This window comes from Pteropus vampyrus, unplaced genomic scaffold (genome assembly GCF_000151845.1).
Source record: "Pteropus vampyrus isolate Shadow unplaced genomic scaffold, Pvam_2.0 Scaffold755, whole genome shotgun sequence".
NCBI classification, from domain to species: Eukaryota; Metazoa; Chordata; class Mammalia; order Chiroptera; family Pteropodidae; genus Pteropus; species Pteropus vampyrus.
In genome coordinates, this window is record NW_011889536.1 from 432,475 (window position 1) to 459,428 (window position 26,954).

Below are 26,954 nucleotides of genomic sequence, written 5' to 3' on the forward strand. Positions count from 1 at the left end.
TTCCCCGTGGGCCTCTGTAGACATTTCGGCTTTTGCCTCAGGGGCCCCTTGACTCAGTAAAGCCTGCCCACCTACGAAGACAAAGGCTCCCCACTTCCCCGATGAGAAGAAAGTATGTCAAAAGGAAGCAGCCCAACTGGTTACTGAGCTGTGGAAAATAATTAAACTGGGGGAGAAAAAAACTACTTCTCTTAAAAAATCAGGTTAGGTATGAATGTGCAGGGCGTGGCCCCTGTATAATTAGCTGCTCTGCTGGCTCTCTTCTGCTTCTCTCTGGCCGTTGTGTCAGGCTTTCTCCAGCTGTCCCTCCTCTCTGCTCCTCCTACTTCTCTACCTCCCTGTTCCCTACAGGTGTGTCTCTGGGCTCTGTGGCTGTCTGTCCCATTTCCTGTTGAGACCTCCACCAAAGAGGTCACCACCCTGCAGCCTCAGTGAGCCTGAAACAGACCAGCCAAGTACCTGCAATGGAAGCCACAGATGCCTCCCAGAGTAACGGGGCCAGCCCAGAAGCCAGAGAAGCCCGGAGCCCACAGGGCCCCACTGGCAGCCTGGAGAATGGGGCCAAGGCTGACGGCAAAGATGCCAAGACCACCAATGGGCATGGTGGGGAGGCAGTTGAGAGCAAGAGCCTGGGCAGTGCCCTGAAGCCAGGTGAGGGAAAGAGCTCCCTGTTCTCAGGGAATGAGTGGCGGCGGCCCATCATCCAGTTTGTGGAGTCCGTAGATGACAAGGGCTCCAACTACTTCAGCATGGACTCTGGGGAAGGCAAGCGGTCTCTCTATGCTGGGATCCAGCTGGGGGCTGCTAAGAAGCCACCCGTCACCTTTGCTGAGAAGGGGGAGCTGCGCAAGTCCATATTTTCAGAGCCCCGGAAGCCCACCACATCCACTGTGGAGCCTGGAGATGTCCGGAGAAACAGCTACCCTCGGACCGACCCGGGCATCACATTGCGCTCCAAGCCAGGCTCTGAGGAGGTCCTTTGTGACTCCTGCATCGGCAACAAACAGAAGGCCATCAAGTCCTGCCTAGTGTGCCAGGCCTCCTTCTGTGAGCTGCACCTCAAGCCCCACCTGGAGGGTGCTGCTTTCCGTGACCACCAGCTACTTGAGCCCATCCGGGACTTCGAGGCCCGCAAGTGCCCCCTGCATGGCAAGACCATGGAGCTCTTCTGCCAGACAGACCAGACCTGCATCTGCTACCTCTGCATGTTTCAGGAGCACAAGAATCACAGCACCGTGACGGTGGAAGAGGCCAAGGCCGAGAAGGAGGTAATTTGCTGGGCCCCTCACTGCCCCTCCAGGCCTCTCCTCCCTCACCATGCATGTCTCTCCACATGATTTCCTCCACTGGAGGTTCCTAAGGTTTGGGGCTTAAGTCTCCACTGTTCCTGGCTCTTTTTAGCCCCTGCACACCCCTGGTCTGGGGGACAAAGGCAGTTCCCCAATCCTCTAAGTCCTCAGGAGATGGGGCATTTCCTCAGAAAGATTGGGGACTTGGACACAGTCATTGGATAAATTTAAGTCAGGTCAGATAATCAGCACTCAATCCTGGGCTCTGCGCCTGGCTGTGGTGTTTCTTCTTTTTTGACTTAAGAAAGAGAGAATTCTTAAATTCTCTCTGAGCAGGACTGGCCCTTTGAGAATGGGTTATGGGTGAGGAGGAGGGAATTTTGATCTTTAAGTGTCCTTTTTTTCTAGCTTCAGGATTTGCATTTGCAGGGCAATGGCTTCTTGGGTTTCTATCTGATTCCTCCAGCCAGTCTCTTGATTCCCCCAATGGCCTCTTTTACTTTCTCTCAGCTGCGCCCTGTGTGCTTTGTGTGTATAGTTGCATGCAGATCTGCCTGTGCTTGTAGGTGAACACTACTGGTGAGTGTTGGCATTTGTGTGTGGGTGAGGTGTATACAGATATGTTTGTATGTGTTTTAAGTGCATGTGGGTGTTTGTGTGCGTATGCGTGTTTGCATGAGTTTCATATGTGCTTATGCCTGTACTTCTATGGGGAGGAGCAGAGGCGTGTGAAGGCTTGTGAATGTAATACACCTGGTTAAGGTGTTCTGCGCTAGAAGGCCCAGCTGTGGCTGCTGCCCCTTGTCCCACAGATGCTGGGCCCATTCTCTTCAGCAGCAACACAATTTCCTGCCATGGGCAATCTCCCACTGGGGTGAAACTCCTGATGGTCAACTCAGGGAAATAAACTTTTCTCAAGAGCTTCTGCATTCCTCAGAATGGAGTAGTACAGGCAGGACACCCTCACTGCCCAGCATTCCTGACCAGACACTTGTTGATTACTCTCTCCCTGCACCTCTTGCCCATACCCTTGGGGAGGGAGGGATGGTTAGAGATGGGAAAAGACTTAAAGATCCTTTTCAGAAGCTTCATTTGCCCCACCACAGCTTGGCACTGAGCTTCTTACTGAGAGATTGAGATGGGGCTGGTCCATGGAACCTATTCTTCAGAAGCTTGCTTGGGAAATCAGAACAGAACAAGGAGCAATCATCTTCATCCACCACAACCAAGAAATGGCAGAGCCTCAGATGAGGTTTTAGGAGACCCGACTGAGTTCCAGTTCTGTTTTTTGTCTCTAATTAGCTGTAAGATGGTGGAGAAGTCCCTTCCATTCTCACAGTCTTGGTTTCCCTATATATGAACCCAAGGGGTTGGACTAGATTGTTGGTTTTCAGATTACCTCATGGAGTTCTAGGAGTCTTATAAAAGTCTTTGAGGCTTCGGCGATGAGGAGGGGGGCAAATTGGTGCCAAGAAGCCAGGGCCTCCAGGTCCCCACCTCTACTGCAAGCAACTCATACTCTTATTTACTTGTTTTATATATAATTTGTCCCAAATTTCATTTGAAACAAGGGTATCACCACTTAAGAAAAGTTCAAGTGTCCCTGAAGGACAAGAGGATCACAGGCAGCCCTCCCTGGAGGCACCAGGCACTGAGTTCATGTTCTGGCACTGGGCCTGCTGTAACACTCAAAGACACTGACCTTGCCCTTGAGGGCTCATGATGTAGGTCAGGAGGCAGAGCTCAGACACACAAACAAGCCCAGGAAACACCTGCCCAGTTACACAGTAGCAGCTATAGGTAAACATCAAATCATAGAGGACAGAAATGCCAGGCTGAAGAGTGTTAGCAATTTCATCCATCTCCTCTTCACCTTACAGATGGAGACACAGGCCAGAGAAAAGAAGAGACCTGTTCAAGCTTGTAAAATTTGAGTAACAATCTCCCCCAAGTTCTCTTCCAGTGTTTGAGAGCAGTTTAGGAGAAGGGTACTGAGAGGATAGGATTCAGGATATGTGTGTTTCACAGGAACTTTCAGGGAGAAAATGTCTGATCCATTGGAATGACTTTATTGGTGAGAGCTTCATGGAGCGTGTGTGTATGCACTTATGTGTGCATGTGTGTGTGCACCAGCAGCAGAGGACTAGGCAAGAAAGAGTGGTGCCAAGCAGCCAGGAGACCAAGATGGAGCAGAGAAGTTTGTCTAGGTCTGGCTCTGCAGAAACTTCAGATGTGGGGGACACTGACACATAGTGGAGTTAGTGGTTTGATGGATCAAAATGAATGGTCAGGTCGATCCTGGCATCCATTGGAGGCATCCCCTTCAGATCCAAACATCAGCCCACACACAGTTTTTTGCAAGGACCTCTGTCCAGAACCTCCTTTACAGACTGGTTGGTAAAAATTCAGGTGAGGTCATCTCAGACTTATCTTGGTTAGCTGCACGAGGCTGTAGATGGCATTGAGGCTATGGGTGTTCATCTCATGAGCCTCAACTCTACCTAAAGACTCTGAGCAGAGGCAGTATTAGGGCAAGGTCACTTGGTGTGGCCACATGACAATCCTTCTGGTGGGCCTAAGGTCAGAATGTTTTCAATTCCACGCTAAATGTTGCAAGGGGTGCCACAGATGTTCTCTGGCCCACCACCTCTGTCTCTGGACATTTTCCAGACTGGATTAGGCTGATGAGATTACAGTGTATGTATCCATCCTTTCCTGTCTCTCATGGCCCTTCCCCTGTCTATCCCAAGTCCCTTCTGTTGCATTGGGTTAGGATGGAATCCCCCTACAGGCCTGCCTGACCTCTGCACTCACCAATGGTACTTTCCTGGTGAGGGTCCTGGCTGGGCTCTGGGTTGGCAGCATGACAAGGCATGTATGGAGGAACCCAGCCTGGGCATCACTCTGGAGGTACAAGCTCCTGGCTTGTCAAGGCAGGGTAGGTTCAGTACCTTGGCCACTCTCCCATTTCCAACCTTTGACTCGGTCATTTCTCTCACCATACCCCATGGCTTTGCTTCTTGCTTTATTGCCCAATTCTTCCATGAAGGCTGAGTTGCCAGGCTTCTGGGCCTGGGCAGTCACTGGTCTTTCAACATTGGGAGCTGAGCTGATGTGGGCAGAAAAACTCTTTGGGCAGACAACAGCGATGGGTTCAGGAAAAGAAGCAAGGCTTAAAGGCCTGGGGTGTGATGGCAGGAGGGAAGAATCACTCTCCCAGAAGATCTTATGGAAAAACTTATGCTCTGGGACAAGGGTAGGTAAGAAAAGGAGATGGAATGACCTCTGTGAGTGCTGAGAATAAAACAACAAAATCGAAGAGGGTTAGAGACAAGAGACAGAAAAGGAAAATGACAGGCAAATGGGCAGGAGACACAACAGTCTTTACGGAGCACATGTATGTGCCAGGAACTGAACTTGGTGTTTACGTGGTTACTCCTGACACAGTCCCACAGGGCGGGGGTTACAGTACCTAATTTTTAGATGAAGAAACAGGCTCAAAGATGCCAAGAGACTTACCCAAAGTTATAGTGCTGGGGAATGTCAGAGCTGGGTTCAAACTATTAGTGTGGCTGCAATCCAGGCTATTTCCTCTCTACTATTTTAAACTTTGTTTTAATAGGACTGACAGGCTCTCCTTGGGGTCACTGAGTCCAGGGCTTCTAAAAATAACCTCTACCTGAATTACTTGATGAATTTCTAAGACACAGATTTCTGGGCCTTACCCTGAGAGGTTCTGATTCGGGGATTCAGGGCCTAGAATCTATATTTTAAGTCTCCCTTGGGGATCTAATGTGTCACCAGGTTGAGAATCAGAGATCTAGTCCAATTTTACCAGGGGTAACCAAGACCCAGGAAGATGGGGTGACTTCCTCAAGGGCCCATCGCTGATCTAGAGATGGACTGGGTGATGCTTTTCTCACCCTATCTTGCTCTTTCCCTGTCCTAACACTTAAAGAAGCAGGAAGAACAGTAAGCCCCAAATCAAGTAGACTAATAATGGGCTATTTGCCATCTGCGTGGAAATAGAAAAATCTATCCAGCATTTCTGAGTCTTATCCAGATAATTACCATTTATCTGAGCATACAAATTTGGCAATTAACTGGCTCATTTGGCAAATGTCACAGCTGATGGCCCATTTGGTTAATTTAGGCCAGGGGAAGATCACGGCCCAATCTTCCATCTCCCCTTCCCTGGGGGCAGTGAAAGTACATGGATCCAGGTAAGTGTTCAGGTGCGTCTGTACTGAAGGCCCCATCCAGGCTGAGGCACCACAGCTGCTGTGCTACTTTCTGCTCTCAGGGAAACCTCTGTTCCCCCAAGGCTGGAAGGATTTCAAGGGTGAGTGGCCTACGCAAGAACCATCTCAGGCAGCAGAGCAAGAGGCAACCAGACAAGTGGGAGTGGGAACAAAGGAGGCATTTAGGGACAGGTCTGGGCAGGATAAAGGGATTGAATTAGAGAATAGGAGGAAGTCAAGAGAGAGGGGGTAGACAGGCTGCTGTGAGGAGCTGAGGCCCTATCAGAAAGCGGGGGCTTTAATCACCTTCCAAGGGAGGAGGGAGAGAGAGAGAGAGAGAAAGCTGGGGTCTCAGGGGGCAATGAGAAAGTTATGGGAAGGAAAGGGGTAGAATCACCAAATCGCACCACCTGTGAGGTGGAGGAGCCTGAGTGGGCTGAAGTAGTAGGAATAAAGGGGAAGGACAATGTCCTGGAAGATACAGAGAATAGCTTAGAGGTTAAGAAGCCACATAACAGAATCTGAGTGCTGTTGCATCTTGGCCTTATCATTTTCTGGAAATGAGAACTCAGGCAAGCTATATCATCTTTCTAGGCCTTGGTTTCTGTATTTTAAATGGGGATGACACTACTTATCTCCACAGAGGATTTTGCAGATTAAAGAAGAAATGCCAGACACATAGTAGATGCTTAGTAATACTATTAGTGTCTTTTCTTCCCTAGTTTTGCAGGAGAACCCAATATCTTTGGAGCCTTCCTATGCTATATTATTTTCTATATCCTTCCTTTTCCAGCAGAGGTATTGGCAAGAGGTAAACAAATGCTGGATACCTCTCCAGAGGTTTCATCCCCAAATCTCCTCATCCCAGAGGTGAGAAAGAATAGTTCTACAAGCCCTGAGTTTTTAGTCAAAGGTCCCTTCCAAGATCCCGCTGTGTCCTGCAAGTCTAGTCTTGCAAGGGGTGCTATAGGAGGAAAAGCCCCTCCCAGCCTGTGTCCGACTTCTCTAGTGTCCCAAAGAAATAAGACTATTCTCTCCTCCACACTGATTGATTCTTCTGCCCACTGCTGCAGACAGGGAGTCCACTTTGGACCCTGCCCTCACATGGTTCCAGTCTAGCCACCTCTTCCTCCTCCCCTCAGGTCACTGGCGGACACCTCTAACTCTCCTTTTTTTTTACCTCAGGTAATCTCGCGATCCTCCTCCCTCCCCCTCACACAGATGGGCTCCCAGAGACTAACTCCTTCTGCCCTTGGTCTAGGCTCTTTATTGTTTTAAACCTCTTTGGATTCTTCTTCCTCTAACTCCTTCTTGGCCAATGAATCCATGCTTGTCTAGGTATGACCTTTCCTCACCTGCAGGCCTTGATAGCCTCATCCCCCCACATAGCTCCTAGTAGGTCCCCCTTAGCACCTCTGCTCACTCTAGACACACGACTCCTCTAGGCTTCACTTTTTCTGGTCAAACCTCCTCCTGCTTAGAGGTGTTTAGTTCACACTTACCTCCTTTTTCCAACCTCCATTCTGGTTTCCCCAGTATCCTCCGATCTTCAATTAATCCACCATCAAAGCCTCTATTTTGCATCTTTGATCTAAAGTCTTGACCTTCTCAGCCTCTCTATGCACATTTCACTCTATATCCTGACAGTGTACACACTACACCCGGACCCCAATACTAAGCACATGCTCTGCTCACCAATGAGCACCAAGACCTCACCCAATCATACATGTCCGCTCCCCTTGCTTACCTGTGCCCTGCTGGCCAGCCTGTCACACTGCACTCACCCCTCTGATCCTGGTCCATGGAATGTGCTCCAACCAACAGTGACACTGGGACCACTAGTCAGTGCTTTATTTGTGCCAGGCACCTTGTGAGAGCTTCACTTCCCTGATCACAGTTCATTGAACAATTTCCCTGAGAGATGGTCCTCTTACTACCTCCACGAAAGACAAAGTGATTGAGGCACAGAGAAGTTAGGTTTCTTGGAAAGGCCAACTGCCTGGAGGTGATGGTAACTGGATTTAAGCTTTGGACTCCCAGTCCTATGCTCTGTATGATCTTCCTCCTGGATTCTCCAAGCTCACTTCATGAAAGGGCTGCCCTTCCTCCCTCCCCAACCAGGTCTGGAGTGGGAGTGTATGCATTTATATTATCTGCTTTCCTGTCCATCAGACATTGTTTGGGAGATGGTAAGGTTGGGAGTGAGAAACTCAAGTGCCAATTCCTCCATCACTGAGCTGGGTTAGGAGGCCTCCAGCTAGCTATCCCATCAACCATAGGCCAGTGCAGTTTCCTGGGGCAGACACATTGCCAGCCTCTTGGTCTCTTTCTCAGGGCTCAGATCTGCCTACCAGACCTAGACTTCTTGGGACCTTCCAGGCCACTGGATCTGTCAAATTCTGTGTTCTGGGCTTTCAAGCTCTATGTCCTCAGAGAGTGTGAGGGTTGAGTCTCCACTGTCCACAATGCAGTCTTACTGTTTTTACTCTTCATCCTCCCACCACTGTGTCTATTGGCAGCTGGCTTTTCCTTAGCCTTTTTCCAGAGACCAAGCCAAATCCCCATCCTCATCTCCTTTTATTCTGTTCCTCTTGACAATCATTTTCCATCTCTGGTGATGGCATTTTTGATGTGGGATTTCTAACCTATTGCTGGCAGGGCAGATACCTACTGAGAAGAATCTAGAGTCTCCTAGTTGGAGAGCCCAGGAGTAGGTGGGGCTAAGCAGTGGAATCAGGGGCTTTCTGTTGAGGAGCTCTGCAGTGCTTGCCTTAGGTATTTTCCACCAGCTCCCCAGCTATCTGGGCACCTTTTCCAAACAACCCAGGGAAGCTTTCTCCATGATCAATCCACTTCCCTGGGTGTCTGCACAGGTTCCCCATCAGTACCCACCTTGGCTGAGTGAAGCATTCAGGAGATATGGTGTGTGGTAAAGTCTGTGCCCAGCTGCTCAGGTCTCCTTGCTGACAGAGCTCACATTCCTTATTGTTTGTGGCTCCCTAATCTTGACTATTCCTATGGGTTCCTCAAAGAGACAGTTGTAGAAAGGGGTGTGATTCTACATTCAAAACCCTGCGTAGTGTGGAGACCTGGAGCACTCAATGCCTTCTTGAATACCTTGATCTTTCTGCCTGTCAGGTGGAGATTGCCCACTTGTCTTCTAAGCTGGAAGGAGCTTTGAGAGCACTAGTGGGAAGCACAGCAGAGCAAAAGCGATGCCTCTTGGCCTGCCTAAAGTGGATTGGTCTTAGCTTTATACCTCCCCTTTTGTCTCTGTTGTAGCTGCTTTTCAGAGAAGAGCATTTTTCCAAATGGAAGGAAAGTATGGACATGAGAGCTCATATCCCAGCACACTCCTGATAAATCCTCTTCCTAACCCACCCCAGACTCTAACAGCTGATGTCCTCTCCCTGAATAGGGATCCCTAGAACCCCTCTTGCTCTTTTCTCATACACACATCCTTGCCTCACTCATTAGCCTCTCTCCTGAATAAAAGCTCCTATCTTGCCTAAACTGCAAAATGCATTCCCTTTTCCATAAACAGGTTTATAGCTGTGCCTGCCCAGACAGAGTCCCCATCAGCAACAATGCTAGCTCTGGCTTGCAACACAGACTCCAAGTCATGCCATAAAAATGTTGCACACTGTTTCTGCCATGGTACACTCCCTGGGCTGGGCTGGGTTGGGCTGAGTTGGGCTGAGTCCCCTTCCTCCCCTTAGCTTGAAAGAGGCAGGAGGTTTCCTTCTTCTTCCCATTGGCTCCAGGTCCATTGAAAAGAGTTGGAACCCCATAAATGGGCCTCCCTCCTGCTCACATTGAGTAGAGGGGACTTGCAGAAGTTTATCCCTTCTAAAGACATAGCTGGGGTGTTCAACCTTAGAAGTCTGAGTTTATAGTAAGACAGTGTTTTTGAATCCTTGACAACTGGCATGGTGCCTGGCATATCTGAGATCTTGATGAGTGTTTAATGAATGAAGGGCTGAATGGATGAGGAATGAGCCCTGTCCAAGTTTGCTCCCTAGGTGGACCCATTCCCTGATTCTCTGGTTCTCTTCTACCTCCTTCCCTGACTTCTCCTCCAACCCTGCCCCTTCACTGCAGACAGAGCTGTCACTGCAAAAAGAGCAATTGCAGCTCAAGATCATTGAGATTGAGGATGAAGCTGAGAAGTGGCAGAAAGAGAAGGACCGCATCAAGGTAAGCAGGCCCTAGGCTTCTCTCTTGCTGTACTCTTATCCCATCATCCTGCCTGAAGGGAGGCAGAACTCCAGTTTAAGGTCTCAGGCCCACATTTATATCTTACACTTATTTCTTCTGGATTCTCCCTCCAGCTTTAGCATTTCTACCAATTCCCCTCTACGTCTGGGCTAGGCATCCAGGTGGGCTCTTGTCCATTACCTAACACTCATTTTACCTCATTCCAGCAAAAAAGATGCTAAACCAACTTGCCTTCCAATGTTCCCATTGTCTGCTATGCCCATTAGACTACCCAGCCACCAAATGCATGCCATTTCCTTTTTACTTGTGCCAGTGTGGCTAGATGTATGTCTTCCATGGTTTGAGTAATTGCAACCATGAACTGAAATCATTGACTCTTGACCCTGGCCACATAAACACCCATCAGATCACTTTCTGGGTGATGTTTGATGCTGGTGGAGGTTTCAATGAGCACATCCTGACTCATGGGGCACTTCTGGGCCCATGAAGTTGCTCAGGTGTAGAATGGCTGTTGGGGAGAAGCCATGGAGAGATAAGAAAAGGTGGGCTGTGAAAAAAAACTGACCATTTCTACCAATAGATGGCATCCCTCAATGATGCCTTTGAATGAGATTCTCAGCCAAACAGGCTTGCTGGGTTAAGACAGTAGAAATTCCTTGAATCTGTGTTGGTAACCTAAAGGTGCACCCTAGGGCTTTAAAATTACTAAACTCTCCTCCCTCACTTCCCTACTCTGGACCCAGAGTTTCACCACCAATGAGAAGGCCATCTTGGAACAGAACTTCCGGGACCTGGTGCGAGACCTAGAGAAGCAAAAAGAGGAAGTAAGGACTGCACTGGAGCAGCGGGAGCGGGATGCTGTAGACCAGGTGAAGGTGATTGTGGATGCTCTGGATGAAAGGGCCAAGGTGCTGCATGAGGACAAGCAAACCAGGGAGCAGCTGCACAGCATCAGTGACTCAGTGCTGTTTCTGCAGGTGACAAGCAACTCTTCCACCATTCAATCCCTCAGTCTTCCCATCCACTTTCTCAGACCCTTTGTTCATTATCCATCCATCCACCCATCTATCCAGCAATTCATTTATTCATCTATCAATCTAACCACCCATTCATCAATCCATCTAACTACCCATTCATCTACCATCTACCATCCATTCATTACTCACTCATTCATCTAGCCAAACTTTTGTTTTTTAATTTTTATTTTTCAAGTAGAGTTGATGTTCAATATTATTTTATATTAGTTCCAGATGTATAGCATAGTGGTTAGACATTTATTCAGGTTTCATTCCATCTATCCACTTAATTTTTCCATCCAAGCCATTTCTCTACCTAATCCAAAAATGGCATGCAAATGTCACTTTGTACCAACTTTGATTGATACATACTAACAGTGCTCCATGTACAGAAGAGGAAAGTTCTGTGATTAATTAGTGATACTTGTTTCAGGTATAGGAGAGTGGCAGATGAGTGTTGCATATTTGTTATCCATTATCTTGTCTGTCTGTCTGTCTGTCTGTCTGTCGCCTGTCCCTTCCTCTGTCTGTTAGTGTTTGGGGTACTACTGCATGCATGCCCAGTACTCTATTAAGTGTTAAGAAGAATAGAGAAGTATAAGACATAGATTTTGCCCCCAAGGAGCTGCAATCTAGCTGGAAAGATAAGGCATATATAATTAGAGAACAATATAGAAGAGTGTATAATTAAATGATAAAACATATGATTCATGAGATAAGTGCCCAAGGAAGCTCTGAGGAAAGCAAGCAGGCTGGAGTAATATAAGACAGCTTTGCAGAGGAGGTGGAATTCGAATTGGATCCTGAAGGCCAGTTAGGATTTGAGAAGAAGGAAGGTTTCTCCAGTGAGGGAGAAGGAAAGGAAAAGTGCAAAAGTGTAGGGTCAGTGTTGAGTGAGACATGTAAGGGTGGAGATACCACCATGACTAACATGCAACACTCTAGTAATTCCTTGTGTTTCTTTAGTGTTTTTACTCCTAAAGTCTTCACAGCTTGTGTTACCTCAAACTCCTTGAGACAGGCATGATGTGCCCAGCTTTGGAGGTGAGAACCATGTAGTCCTATATCTGACTGCTAGTGCTATCAGGAATGTTAGCATGTAGTGAATTTTGGTCAAACCTTTCATTTTACAGAAGAATCTCGTGCTCAATGAGGAGAAATGGAGCTAATTAATAGCAGAGCTGGATCTAGAACCCAGCTCCTCTCCCTCTCAGTGCTGAGTCTTCCAGCTGGACTGTGAGAGCCTCTTGCAGAGTAGGGTCCCAAAAGCTTCTAAAGACTCTAGAGATTAATAGTTTCTTTCCTTTCTTGGTAGGAATTTGGTGCACTGATGAGCAGTTACTCCCTCCCCCCACCCCTTCCCACTTATCATGTTCTGCTGGAAGGAGAGGGCCTGGGGCAGTCACTTGGCAACTTCAAGGATGACCTGCTCAACGTATGCATGCGTCATGTTGAGAAGATGTGCAAGGCAGACCTGAGCCGTAATTTCATTGAAAGGAATCACATGGAGAATGGTAGGTTCCCTCTTGTGGGTAGGCTCCAAGGCCATGGTCATTTTTCTCCCAGGTCAATTCCTGCGCCTGGTGCAGGCTTGCATCCAGCCAGCTGGCCCTTTGTTGTTTCCAGCCACCCATTGTATCAAAGATGTTGGGACTAGGATTCAGGGATTGCAGTCTCTCATTGAAATTGCTACCAAGGTTAGGCAGCCATTACAAGGGGCCTCCAGGGAAGGGAGCATCTGGGCACCAGCTGCCCAAAGGTCTCTTCTCTGTGGCTATTCATCAGAATCAGGGATTGGTTTCATTCAGATCTGCCTCTGATTGTCAGGCCCATTCTAGCTATTGTGTGGATGTTGCCACTCGTAGGGCCAGACTCCAAACTGGTGACTTTGCAGACTCTAGTAAATGTGACCTATAATTGAATTTGTGCTTGGACTGAAAACTTTCCTGTCACTGTGACTGTGCTGAGTGGTGCTGAGACCAGAGCCTGGACTTGTCTGGTAAGCTGGGCTGGGGACTGTAGGATACAGCGTGTCTTGGTGACTCAATAGCTCCCCTGAAGTCAGCTTCTCTTCTGAGTCATGCTGTACTCTGCAGAGGGGAACTGAATCATCTCTCAGAAAGCCTCTGAACCTGAGAAACTACTCTGTTAAGTCTTTTTCCACCAGTACCAGCCCAATTCCTTTAGGGTCTGAAGCCTGGACACTTTCCCCAAGGCCCTGCCCTAGGTCCAACATAGGCCTTGAGGATGCAACCTGATTAATGACTTCCAACCCCAAACACATCAAAGTTAATGATCCCTGTCTTTGGTATTTAGATGGAGCATGTGAGTCTTTGGGAATGAGAAGGAGGTAATAGTGTGCAGAAGTGCCAGAGTTCAGGCAACACCTGTATATCTTGGTGATGGTGACATTGTACAGTGTCCTGTGAAACTGGGGGTCACTCAGTCACACCTGAGGACCAATAAGTCATTGCAGCAAGACAATCATTTTGCTTTAAGTGGCACTTGGGTCTTGAAATTCTCCTTTAATGACAATGGCAACAATACTAATGTGATGGCTGACAGAAATTGAGTGTTCCTTGTATGCTGGCTTTGTTTGAGCTCTTCACTTACAGTATCTTATTTTCTCCATAGGATATTTTGCATTTCACAAACCAGAAGGCTGAGGATTAGAGAAGTTGCTTTTCAAAGGGCACACAGTTAAGCAAGATCAACAGTTGGGGTTTACACTTTGCTACTCAGCCTCTAATGTTTTCTCATCCGAGAAGCTGCTGTTGCTGGTGGCCATGCATAAGGGTTGGAGAGTGTGATGATCCCAGTCCATGGGGTAAAATCCTGGTGGGGGAGCCCCACAGCTGAGGTCTTGCCAGACATAGGAGGGTGGCCCTGACTGGGTCAGGGTGGCCTGTGAGTCTCACAAGGAATCCCCACCTCTATCCACTCATTTCTAGGTCAAGATTGTCTTGGCCATGGCCTCTGTGCAGGTATGGCTCTGTGCCCTGTGCAAGGTGTGTAGGGAGGTGGCCACCTGGAGCTGGGATGAATGCTGCTGATGTCAGCTGCCCTGCACCTGGGACTCCATGTTGGTTTTTGTTGCTACTACATCTCTGTTGGGAATATGTTTGGCTGTAGGAGGCTGATGATGGCTGATTTGTGAATCAGACCTTGGAATGACCATCCTCTTCTCCCTGAAGCAGGCCTGCCCACAAGACCATTCTATTGTCAAAGGCCTGGGGGCCGAGAAATACCAGGCCATCTGGTATTGGGTTTGGGGAAGATGGAAAGGGAGCTGGGCCAACACCTAGGAGGACATTTGTTTATCATGGAGTGCCTACTCTGTGCCAGGGCCTGCTAAGCATAGGTGATGGAGATGAAAAATGAGAGTCTGAGCCACTCATTCCTCCTCTTGCCCAGGAGAGAGGAAAGGGCAGATGGAAATTAGGAGATGAAGAAGTTACCAGAGAAAAGAATAGAGCAGAAGGCAGCTGGGGAAGGCAAGCACTAAGTCATAAATTTGTTTGGGTTTGGGTGTCTGCTAGTGGGTATAGAGATGGGGAAAGGAGTCAGTGCCTATTCTGAGCAGCTCACTCCCCCTGCACACCCCTGGCCATGGAGGCCAATGCTGGGATGTCATTCCACCCCCTTGGGCTGCCCACAGTGGCTGAGACAGAGATAGGAAGTAGGGCAGGGCTCTACTTATTGGCCCTTACTGGCCATGTGACATTGGGCAAGTGATTTCACTCACCTCTTGAGCCTCCAATTCCTTATCTGTTACATGGGGATGGATCTTCATAGCAGTCCAAGAGTTGATGTACACATCAAATAAGAAATGGATATCAGTAGCACCTTGTAAACTGCAAAGTGCTGTGCACATGATCTTACTCACTGCAGATCCTCTAGTCCCCTAGGAGTTCAAAAGCAGAGGGGATGCTGGGCATGACACTACCTTCTCTAAGGTTAGGGAGCTTTACTTCTCCCTGAGACAGAGGGAGCTTTGGTCTGACTCAGCTACTTCTCCCATGGTCCCTCTGCTGACCTTACCTCTCTCCTTCCCAGGGGGTGACCATCGCTACATGAACAACTATACTAATAGCTACACAAGTGAGTGGAGTGCACCAGATACCATGAAGAGATACTCCATGTACCTCACACCCAAGGGTAAGGGAGAGTATCCTGCCGTTCTGTGGAGAAACTCAGCCAGGATCTCCCTGGGTGGAGTGGCTGTTCTCAGTTTGCCTGGGATGGTCCTGGCATGTACCTGCTGTCCCAGTGTAATCATTAACAGGGCCTCCTCTCACTCTCATAAGCATCCTGGTTTAAACAACAAATTATCTGGCTTCTTTCCCCTGTGACACAGATAGTCCCCATCTGCCTGTCACCTCTAGCCCACATCCTTCCCTCTCTTTCCTTATAGAGGGTCTCCTGGCTGCTGGTCTCACCTGCTCCTATCTGCTAGGCCGAGCTGTATTTTGCTTCTCCTGCTTAGGTTTTTGTTGTCCTATGTGAGGGTTGGCTCCTCCAGAATCATTCTGCTCTTCAAGGGCAGGGAGGCTGGTCTTCTGAATTTCCTCACCACTCCCTCCTTATGCAGTGTGGGCGTAGGGGTGCTGTGCAATGCAGCCTGACCCCCTCAGCCCTCCTCCAGGCCCTGCAGAGTCCTGCCCTGCAGGGATGACAACCTAGGTGGGGATATAGACCAGTGGCTGCCTGTCCTTGTCCTGTGATAGCCAGTCACATTCTTTGCACCAACAACAAACCACAACAATGCCTGTTACATAAGGTGGGTATGTCAGGCCCACCGGCTTCAGACAAAGGGTTTGTGCAGGTGTGTGTAGCGGAGCGGGGTCCAGAGAAAAGTGGGGTGCGAGGAAAGGAAAGAAAGGATTCATGAGGAAGGCACAAGGGACTGGGAGGGGGGAACTGAGAGTCTTCACGGATTCACACACCTCAGACACACATTCAATGGGAGGGGCTCAGGTAATTGGGAGAGATGAGCTCAGTAGACAGGAACCTCTGCTGCCCCACCCAATTTGAAAACAACACCTGAACATCTTTGGAAGGCCTGGCTAGGCAGCTGGTGCCTGAGTTCCACCCCCTCCCCACTCAATCCCCGCCCCTGCTCCACATTCCTGGTGTAGGAGGGCAGTCCTACCCCCTGCTCTCCCCAGGGTGCTACCCTTTGGAACTAGTTCTGCAAGAGGGTGAACTGCATTAACCAACTACCCTAGTATCCCTTGCCTAGGTCTTCTCCCTTCTAGCTCTCTCTGTCCTCTGAGGACCAGACCCTGATGTGGTATTGAGCTCCCAAACTGATTTCTGCTTGACTCCTCTGCTGTATAGAAGACTGAGGGGCATTCAGGCTCTACTGCAGGCTGTGATGAGGGGAACAGAGCAGTAATGAAGGATGGAGGAAGGAGCACAGACCGGCCAAGATGTCACCCTGAGAGCCTTGGGCTGTTCACTGCCTCCTCAGTACTCCTCTCTGAGAAGAAAAGAGTATGGACTCAAATGCTAGGAGAGCTTCCAGTTCTGTCACTAAGGCAGGCTGTAACATTTGTAAGTGGAAGAAACAGGTTCATCCAGTGTCCCTGCCCCTCTACTGGAGACAGAAAGGAGGAGGAAATTTGCCCTCTGGGAGCTCCCAGGCTCTGGGTAGAGGCAAGGAAAGGGCCAAGGAGAGTCAGCAACAAGTCAGGAATCAACAGCACCAGCTTGAGTCTGGGAGCTTTGTGGCTGTGAGAATGGGCAATAAGACTTCTCAGAAGAGTTTAGTCTCCCAGATCCTTGAAAGAGGGCAGTGTGTTCAGCAAAGGGGTGTGGCTGTGATGGGCAGCAGGCACTGTGGGGAGAGAGGAATGAGGAACCACAGGTGCAAAGGTTTAGAGAAAAGCCCAGCAGGTGCTGGGCCAGATGGGATGGAACTTGGAGCTTTGGGGGTGGGGGGAACGTCTAGTTAGGCAGGAGGGAAGGAGCTCATAAAAGGATGCTGACATAAGTGGGGAGGATGTTTTCTTCATCTGCAAAGTGCGGGTATGGCTCCTATTCTGCCATCTTCTCAAGATATATGTGAGAGCCTGAATTTGGGGTGGTGATGGTGATAGCATCTGTACAGTGTCAGGCTCCCATCCCTGGAGAGAAGCATCTGGGTCATATTCGTGGGCACCGGCTCATCAAGTCCCTCACTTGGCCAAGGGTCTAATGCCTCTGCCCTCCTCATTGTTACCATTTCCCTTCTCCCATTTCCTAGCCTATGGGGTCTTGGTCACATAGGAACTGGCTCAGGAAGGGAGTGTTGGCTTTTCAAGCCTTTGGTGATCCTCAGAGCTCCCAAGTAGGGTTACCATATATCAGTCTGTCCAGGATTGTCCAAATTTATACCTGGTACTCCTGGCATAATTATCAGTGGCCCCCCTTTCACCCTTTAAAGTGTCCCAATTTAGATAGTAAATTGAGCAGTCACCTTATTCTAGACCCAAAAGAGCTGTCATAGTAGTGGAACCCAGGTCCAGGGACAGGCAGTAGACAAAAAGTCCTGCCTAGCACCCTTTGGGTCAGAAGTCATAGGTCCCTAATTGAGCCAGAACTACCTTCCTTTGGTGACAGCTACTCCTTTGTTTCACAGGTGGGGCCAGGACATCATACCAGCCTGTGTCCCCTAGCCGCCTCTCCAAGGAGGTCAATCAGAAGAACTTCAACAATCTCTATGGTACCAAAGGTAGGAGGTGGCTCAGCATGAGGGTGAGCAGGGCCTATGTGTGGGCAGGAGGTGGGAGTTGGGGAGGGGAGTAGGACTCCCCAATTTAAGGTGAATATGGATATCTGGGTTGGGATTGCAGACTCAAAGATGAGTGGGAAGGGGTCCTACTGAGCCTGGTGGGGGGAGGGGGAGTGTAGTGTGTGTGTGTACATGTGTGATGTTGTTAGTTAGGCTGGAAGAAAGGCAGATGTGCACCTCAGCATCACTGAAAACCCCTGAGTCCATGTGATCTTCTCCCTGAAGAATAGGTCAAGGAAAATGGAACCTGGGGTTAGATATGGAGACTTTCCTTAATGATTGTCAGGGCACAAGGAACCACAAAAGAACCTTTAACTGATCTGTGTACCTCTGCGTTGAAAAGTTGTCCAGTGGTTAAGACCAATTAGTGTGGCTGTAAATGGAAAAGATAGCATGATATGAGATGGGTCCATCCCTGGAAGGCCATGTGAGGTGAGTGAGTGACACGACCTGAAGACTCAGAAGTGGTTAAATGGGAGTGGAGATGTGGCTTCTCCAGGGAGAGCTGGAGGGGCCCATGAGCAGGGTTCCTCGACCCAGTGCACTGAGGGCACCACTGTCCGAGGGCAGGGCGTGCACTCAACGGGCCCAGGTTCTGGGAGACCTTGGTTCCATCCTAGGGTGCTGGGAACATGGCAGCTATGTGCAGAAAAAGAGGGGACTAGGCCAATGCCACCAGAGCCCCTGCCTCAGACACAGCACCAGAAGATCTGAAGAGGCAAAAAAGGGTGTGCAGGGGATATTCTTCAGAGAGGACAAGGCCCCAGAGATCTGGAGGGTCAGGGTCACCTAGGGACAGGGCAATGCCTACACCTCTATTGCCAGGATTGGATTCACATCGTACCGTCACATTCAGGGAAGACTGTGAGCTCTGTGAGGGCAGAAGCTAGGTCTGTCCTATTTGCTGCCATAATCCCAGAGCCAAAAGAAGGGGCTTAGAAAACATTTGTTGAAAGAAAGATTGCCTAATGAATGAGTGAATGAAAGGGCAAGTCATATGGCCCCCTATAGCCTTGGGGGATATGCTCACTGAGTGCCATGCTATAGAGGCTTCCTGAGGTCCATGTGGGAAGGGTTTCATCCTGGGACAGGTGAGCAGCCCAGCCATCTCTGATAGCTGAGCCCAAAGTTCATCCCTAGCCCTCCTGTGAGCAGCTGTGGGAGAAACTCTCCAAGACTGGGGACGTTGCATGGAGTGAGCTTGATAGAAAGAGCTCCCACATGCTTCCCTGGGCCTCTGGGAGGGCCCAACATCTATGGGGGCCCCAAAACCTCCCACTTGAATACCCTAATGGTGTCCCTACTGTCCTGTACACCCTCTCCACTGCCTCCTTTCCTCTACACGACATGGGGACATGCTAGCAAATGGATATTGTCAGCCCATTTCCCTTGGTGAGCAGAATTCCAAGAGTTATATCAGCTGCTTCTGTTCCCAAACTTTTGCATGTGTTTGTTTTTAGTTGTTCTTTTGCTCATTCATTCATCTACCGTACAACGTACAATGTACAATGAGCACCTTCTGGGAACTAGGCTCTGTGCCAGGCATAAGTGTGATGCTGGCCAGATGGGTATATACCCTGCCCCATGGGGCCCAGTGGGAAAGTGCAACCACAACCCAGGGGGCAAGGGGTGTGAGGTGAAGTGGGGCAGGGGCTGAGGAACACACAGACTTGGGGACATGACATGGAAGCTGACACCCGAAGACCCAACACATAAATTTGCTAAGGGTGGGGGAGCAAGTCTGTGCAAAAAGCCTGGGCAAGAGAGAGCCTTGTGTGTATAAGGAACTCAGAGCACAGCCTGAGTGGAACATTGTGTGATGGAGAAGAGTGAAGAGAAGTGAAGCAGGAAGTGGAGACTGCCGTGAGGGATGGGGATACCATCTCATGAAAGAACTGTGAACTGCGTAGTACAAACTTTGTACCTCCATCTGAGGACAGTAGACCTTTAGATTGGGCAGGGACACAACAACACTTTATAGTTTAGGGCAACTTTGATGTCAGGAAGGATTGTCAGAAGACATAACTGGAGCCCAACAGCACCCTGGCTTGAGACGTGGTGAGGGCTGGAGAGACAGAAGCCTCATTCTGCCTCTGGCCCCCATGTGGGGCTGCCTCTGTCTGACACCCTTCCCTTGCCCCGCCAGGTAACTACACATCCCGGGTATGGGAGTACTCTTCCACCATGCAGAGCTCCGATGACCTGCCCACTGTCCAAGGCAGCTCCTCCTTCTCCCTGAAAGGTGAGCCTTCCCTGCTTTGCCCTCTGCCTTTCCCACCACCTGCCAAGCTCTGCTTTGGTTTCTGCTCCCTCACTCACCATTTCCTCACCTTGAAGAGGGCAGAACCTTGAAGAGGACGGAAAGCTGGAGAGCTGTCTCTATCCATGTCTTTGCCATCAAGGAGGGCTGAGCCACAAGAGCATTTCTCAGAATTTGTTTTGTCACATACTAGTTCCTAAGGATGCACCATGACAACAAGCCTCAGTATTAGGGAGTTCAAGACAAGCCACATGCTCCGTAACTCTCACCCCAGACATCCCCAGGGTGCTTCCATCAGGCTGAATTCTGGAGTCTTTCTACTGCAGAAAGTTTATTTAACTTTATTCATGCAGTGACTCCCAGCCTTGGTTGACTCTAGAACCCTGTGGCTATATGGCACATGTCAACATCTCAAAGAGACAGAGCTACTTTGGGAAAGGTGGGACTAAATGATCTCTAAGGACTTCAAGTCTGATTCTGCTCCCCAGAATTTTGACAAGGCTGAGTAGTCAATGCCTACTGTCCCCTGGTTTTGGGTGATTTTGAGAGGACAGGCTTTGAGCTGAGCCAAATCCCAGCTCACAGTGGAGCCCAGAGCCCTCATGTCTCTTTTGAAATGTTCAAGTGACAACTCTGGTGTGCTATGCTGGGAGTAACCAAGTCTGTCTTCTGGCACCCAAGATGTTTGGCCTGGAAGAAAGGATAAGCAGGTTGAGTTGGGTCAGAGAGAGGGCAGGTGGCTGTACAGGGCAGGTAGACCCCCAAGCAGTGGCCTCTGAAGGTGGCTTTATCACCCAGTTGTCTCTTCCTGCCTGGGATACCAGCCTATGCCTCGGGCAGAGATTCTTGAAATGACCAGTAAAATGAAGGAAAAAGGAATATGACTAGAGGGTCTCAGCCTGCAGGAACCCCTGGGAAACTGGGACTTCCCTTGGCCTGTCTGGCTTCCAACAGATCCCTCCCTGCTTTCTGGTTAAGCCCAAGTCAAAGGCCACCCAGCGAGGAAGACAACCACCTTCAGGTGTGATTTAGAGCTTTCATGTTCCTCAGAATCTCCCCATCATCCTGCAGAGCATCCTCTATAGAAGGCCTTGCCTAGAAGAGCCATTTCTCAAATACACCAGGTCCTGCTGGAATAGCCCAGGAACATCCGCTGTTACATTCACACAGATCAGTTCACCAAATCTGCTAGGAATGGCCTTGATTGAGAGTTCTGAGCAAGGCTGCATGTGTGCTAGGAGAACTCCTGCCTGTGGGGGTCGACCCGGCCCTGCACCTGCTCCAGCAGTTCTTGGGGAGGGAGAAGACATGCCCTGAGTGCAGGCAGCATTGAGCAAGGGCTATGGAATGGAAGTGCTCCAGAGGTGTGACTCCTCTGGCCCCTCCTGAGACTAGCATCGTGCTGCTAATGCCTCTCTCTCTCCCAGCAGGCACAGGGAAAGTCCCCTATCAATTCACCAGCTTGGGACAGGCCACCACAGAGTTTTCCAAACCATTGGACACCAGTGGGCTGTTTAAAAATCATCCCGGTATCTGTTTCCAATCCCATCCCTTTCTCTTCTATAGTGGGGCAAGTGGGACAGCCTGTGGGAGTCTGCCACTTCTAGGGTATCTTGGTTCCTACTCCCCGGAGCCCCCGGAAGAGGAATGAATGTCCCCCTCCCCTCATCTCTATCCTCACCTCTCTCATGGCTGGCTGGCAGGCATGGGATTTTCTTTCTGGGAACGGAGGAGTGAGACCTGAATTCTCCCTCTCTCAATCTCCTACTAAGGACCAGCGGAACCCTCTCTTTCTAAGGCTGCCCTATCCCCAGATGCAGGGAGAGACCTGGGTTCTCTGCTCTGCCTCTGCCCCCTTGCTAAGTGCCAACCCAGAAAAGAACCAGCTAGCTGGGATCCTGGCAGTGCTGCAGGTGATTTCTGGGTCTGACCAGCTTATTGGCCCTAAGAGCAGGCCAGGATAGGGCCCTGGGTTGTCCCAACCAAAGACAAATCCTGTTTGTTCCTTGAGCTCTGTGCCCAGGTCACAGCCTATTCTTTCCCAGGCACCACTGGCTGTCCTTACAGGGGGACAGCTGACACTGAGAGTGCTTTTTATAATTTTGTGGACAAGAGCTCCTTAAAGATCCCACTGGGGAGGTGTGGGCAGGTAAGCCCAGGGAGCCCCGCCCTGTACCAGCACCTTCAGGACCAGGCCTAGACAGTGCCCACATGCACTGGACACCTTGGGTTTGATGTCTTACCCCTGGACCACAGACACATGGCAGATTACTGCCTCTCTCTGGGTCTCGGCCTCTTGCTTCTGAAGCAGGGGAGAGGTAACAGAACAGTGTAGGAGAAACATGAGGGTGGGTTTTGGAGTCTAAAGAAACCTGTGTTCAAGTCCTGACTGCTGCTTATTATCTGTGCAATTCGAGGTAAACTGCTGAGCTCACAGAAATGGAGTGGAGACTCAGCGAGACATATACAAAGTCCCAGCATGTTGCTTGGCATGATTGGGGCCAATAAATGGGAAGTCTTGTCCATGTAGCACAGGAGAGTTGGAAGGAACACCTCCTGGTGGAAATCCTGGCAGGCTGTGCTCATGAAGGCTTTCCTGGCCTTAGAGGAGGGGAGGGTTCAGGGCTGTGAGTCTTCAGGCTAGGTAGAGAAATCCCTATAGAATGGTGTGATCCTGACCTCAATTTGGGGACAATACTTCCCTGCTTCCTGGCCCAGCTCAGCTGGCCTGCTCTATCTCGTCTTCTGCCTTGGGGCCTCTGCCCTTTGGCCAGCCTCCCCAGGATTTCCCATCGTGGAGGGTCCCTGATTGCTGGACACCTCTTCAGGGGTGGCTATAATTGGTAATGGGCTGGATGGAGCTTGGTGATGACTTTGGAGATGGCATCTGTGTCCTGGGACCCCGACTGCCTGGCCATGCTCCATCTGACTGGAGCCTCCTATCTCCCCAGGTTATCCCTCCCTCATGAGGAGCCAGAGCCCCAAGGCCCAGCCCCAGACTTGGAAATCCGGAAAGCAGACTTTGCTGGTGAGTAAGGGGCCACAAGGAGTGCCCACCTGGGCACAGGCATGTCTAGATTAGGCATGGAATTGGGCTTCCCAGGGGCAACTGGTCATCACCTGCCCAGGGCCTGTGGGAGGATGTTGACCTCTCTGGGTCATGGGGTGGAAGAAGGAGGTAGCAGTGGCCTGAATATCTCCATTGCAACAAAAGGTAGTAGAAATCCAGGGCTAATAGGCAGGGGGCCTGGATAAACACGTACTTTGGGGGCCTCAGTTTACTAATCTGTAAAATGGACGCCCTGGTTTTTAAAAATGTTACAAATGGTTGTTGGGAACCTATGTTTGTTGAATGATGGCTTGGTCCTGCCAGTTCTGAGAATGTAAAATTCTCAGTCCAGGGCCCAGGCATCCTAGAGATGAGTCCTACCTCTTTGGGGCCTATTCTCCAGCTCTGACAGCATAGGGGCAATTGGGGTGATAGTATGGTGAGGCAGAGGCTGTAAAGTTAGGAACAGATATATTTAGGTTTCAATAGCTAATGACTTTGAGCTGCACAAGCAAAAAGCATGGCCTTGAAGTCTAGCCACCTGCTGGCTGTGGAATCCTGGGCAAGTCAGAGTCCTCTTTGGGACTCTTGTTTCTTCATGCTTATAATGTGGTGCTGAGATGAGGTAACCTGTAATACCCTGTAGTTCTGACATGCCTGACTCTTGCCCAAGACCTCAGCAATCAGGGATTGTTCTTCACATGCTGTGCCTCTGCCTCCACAGATACTTCTATCCTGAAGGCCCATGCCAGGCCTTGCTGAAGGAGTCAGCCAGCTGGCCTGAGATGTGGATGGCATCTGATTAGGACAGGGGCTAGAATCCACAGTTCCCTGCTAGCTTTGCATTTGGAGGTCAGAGCATGGGGAAGTGATTTGCTCTGGGCTGCAAAGAGTGACTGGAGCTTGTTTAATTGGAAAGAATCTTTAATTTGCTGGTGATAGGAGCTAAGTGATCATGTATATAATTTAGAGCTGAGCCCAGGGGCATTGCAGGAGCAGGACTGTGAAATGCAGATACAAGGAGAAAATAGAAGCTTTCTGTTCCTAGACTTGGTCCTCCCCTCCCTACTGCATACTCTCTCATCTCCCAGACTGTGTCTCAGCAGAGAAGGCTCATCACCACCTTGAGATGCCTGGCAGGGCAGGATTCTGCTAGGAGAATAGAAGCAGATGATAATGTGTGAAGAGGGCTGGCTGGGAGTCACTCTGCTGAGGTCTGGTCCCAGCCTTTTCACCAACTTGCTCTGTGACCTCCTGTGAACCATTCTTCCTCTGTACCTCAGTTTCCCAATCTGTAACATGAGTCACATGGCTGGATGATTTCATAGCTCTTCCAAATTTTATGTGCTGTAACCATGAACCAGAGAGGGAACAGGTAGGCGGGGTAAAGGGAGAGCACCCTGCCCAGATGCCATGAGGCTCTCTGTTCCTGCCCACCCATCACTCTGGGCTCCTAACAAGACAGTTCACTGACTTCTGACCCATTTTACTGACCCAGCCTTCCTGAAAGAAAGGCTACAGCCATTGTCAGGTCTATTCACTTTGCCTTATTGAATTCTTTGGGATCCAGGCAGGCACCTGGGGGTCAGAAGACCTGGTCCAGACTCTGTTCTGCCACTAGCTGTGTGACTTTGCCTGTGTTATTGCCCTCCCTGGGTCTCTATCTCTTCCTTTGTTTAAAAGGTGGTTTCGTAAAAGACTGGCTAAAGACTCAACCCCACATTCCACAGGCCACCTAGTCATGCTGTGAACCAAACATAGACAAGGAAGTACAAGCAGATACAAGTTTGCAGGCTAGCAAGGCCAAGGGAACACCCTTGGTGCCTCTGTACTGAGATCAGTTAGGTGTTTGCTGGGCCCAGACACTGGCCCAGCTCAGGAATAAAACCACTTCTTGAGACCTTCTAGGGGTCTACGGTGCTTGGAGGGACAAGCAGTAGCTAAAATGTGCTCTTTCATTTCAGCCTGGAGGGTGGTTTTTCAGGCCTCTGATGAAGTGATTGGGAAGAGAGGAGGAGCACTGATTTCATGAAATTGCTGCAGGATATAATACATAGAGCTGGGGGGAAAGTTGTCACTGGCTCTGTCCTGAGAGACACTCTCTGAATCCTGATAAGGAGGCAGGATGAGAGAGGTGGTGGGTCTGGGGTGGACGCCCATGATCTGTGTTGGGCTGGTGCAGTTGTTTGTCCTCTCTGTACTCCCTCTGTCGGAGAGAATTATGAAGAGAGCAGAAGCAAAGATTTGAAGCCCTTGACACTCAAGAAATGGTAGGGAGACATGGGCAGGGGTAAGAGGTAGACTCTGGAACCAGACTGCTGGGGCTCAAATCCTGGCTCCTCTACTTATCAGCTGGATGACTTTGTGCAAATTGCTTAGCCTCTCTGTGCCTTGTTTTTTTATCATCTATAAAATGGGTATGATAATGTTAACCCACTTAATTGGGTAGTTGCAGAAATTCCGTGAGTCCATCTATATAAACAGTTCTGTGCAGTTTTGTCGAGTAGAAAGCTCTGTATAAATGGGAGCTATGGTGGTGCTGCGAGGGCCTTCCTGGGCCATGTAGAGAAAGTTTGACAAGGGGCTGAGGTTCAAGCTTACCGACCTACTGATGGGAACCAGCTCTAATTAGGGTTTGAACCTGGAGACTCTGATAACATTGGAGACCAATCCTGTGACCACACAGGGTAGATAATGCTTGCAGGTTAGGCCACAGGCCCCTAGAATTGTTGGGGTTCAGACCACTGCTGCTTCCTGGGGGATGTTAGGGTAAGATGGGTCTAGCTAGTATGCTCCACTGTCATTTGCCTTCCCTAACTACTCTTGTTCTCTACAGTCTCACTACCGGCCATTCTACGTCAACAAAGGCAATGGAATTGGGTCCAACGAGGCCCCATGAGTTCCAGACAGGCAGGAATGATGCACCACCACCCTTGCCCTCCTCGGCTGACCCTGCTGCTTTTGCTACTGTTCTTATTTGGGTGGGACGGAGCCCAGTCCTGTGCCTGCCCTCCCCCAGCACTCTAATGGCCATCCTGGTCTCCCCTCTCCTTCCCTATTAGCCACACTCCATCCAGGACCCTCTCCTGTTTTGAGGCTTCATTGGTCACCATCTTTCTTGTGCTCAAAGACTAAGCATCATAGGGGTGGGAAATAGGTAGACTTTTCTCCCCTAAGCCACCACCTTCTTCCTCTTGGGCAGGATCCCTGGGGTTAGCAGTAGATGCCCACATAGTACCAGTCTGCCTCTTCTGCCCATGCCCCTGCTGTCTTCAGGCTTTCTGGGCATTTCTCTCTAAAATCTCTTGCCCCATGATGCAATCAGTAGGTACCTGGCCAAAACAACTGCCCATCTCTCATCTACACAGGCCTCCCTTTTTCTTCCCAGCAGCATGGCTCCATCAGGAGACTGGCCCTATGTGCCCTGCTCTGGCTCTACCTATTAATGCCAAACCTGGCAGAACCTGAAGCCCTTGGCCACCAGAGAGGGAAACTTCTCAGTGTCTTGGAATTATCTTGCCTGGCCTTGGGTCTCACATCCACTTTGAGAGGTGTGGTCCCTGAGGATAGGCTCTCCTGGCTGGCGGGATGATCTTAGCCAAGATTTTCCCCTCTTCTACCTGCTGAGATGAGCAATTCCCTTGGCATGATATAATCTACTCATGAAAATAGCTGCTGGTTGGGGCAGGGGGAAGAGCAGAGAAAATAGCTACTGGCCCAGCTGCCTTGAGAGAAATATCATTTATCTATAGAATTTCATCAGTTTTATAATTTTGTGTTCTCCTGGCAATGGGAAGTGAGCATGCTGGTGAAAGTGGCTGTGCTGGCAACTGCCAGTACTATTTACAAGAGTGCCTTACTCACTGTCCCCACCCTCATCCAGGGCCCCTGTCACAGAATCTTCCTTTTTTCCTCTCACTGCCCTCCATGTTGCATGTTGTCAAGAGACCCAGGGCCTCGAGAGGAGACCAAACCAGGAGCAGCAAGGCGGGGTCACCCTTCCTCTCACAGCCCCGTTCAGGTCCATGAGGGCTATGGGGAGGTGGACCAGCTCTCAGGGGTAGGGGAGGGAGGCAGGGTGGGAGACACTCAGCTTGGGCATTCTC

The 26,954-nt window shown here is 49.8% G+C and overlaps 1 protein-coding gene across 2 annotated transcripts; it reads left to right on the plus strand.

Moving 5' to 3' along the window:
* The first annotated feature begins 342 nt into the window (after positions 1-342).
* TRIM29 (tripartite motif containing 29) lies at positions 343-26,954 on the plus strand. 2 transcript variants are annotated; one of them, XM_023526247.1, is made up of 10 exons: positions 465-1,268; positions 9,632-9,727; positions 10,492-10,725; positions 12,080-12,278; positions 14,821-14,922; positions 17,387-17,479; positions 19,686-19,781; positions 21,227-21,328; positions 22,751-22,827; positions 25,685-26,954. In XM_023526247.1, exons 1-10 carry the CDS (start codon positions 465-467, stop codon positions 25,745-25,747), a joined length of 1,866 nt encoding a protein of 621 aa, XP_023382015.1. In that variant the 3' UTR covers positions 25,748-26,954. The 2 variants fall into 2 exon arrangements, with proteins under 2 accessions (XP_011384014.1, XP_023382015.1); XM_011385712.2 differs by lacking the exon at positions 21,227-21,328 and having other exon boundaries at positions 343-1,268.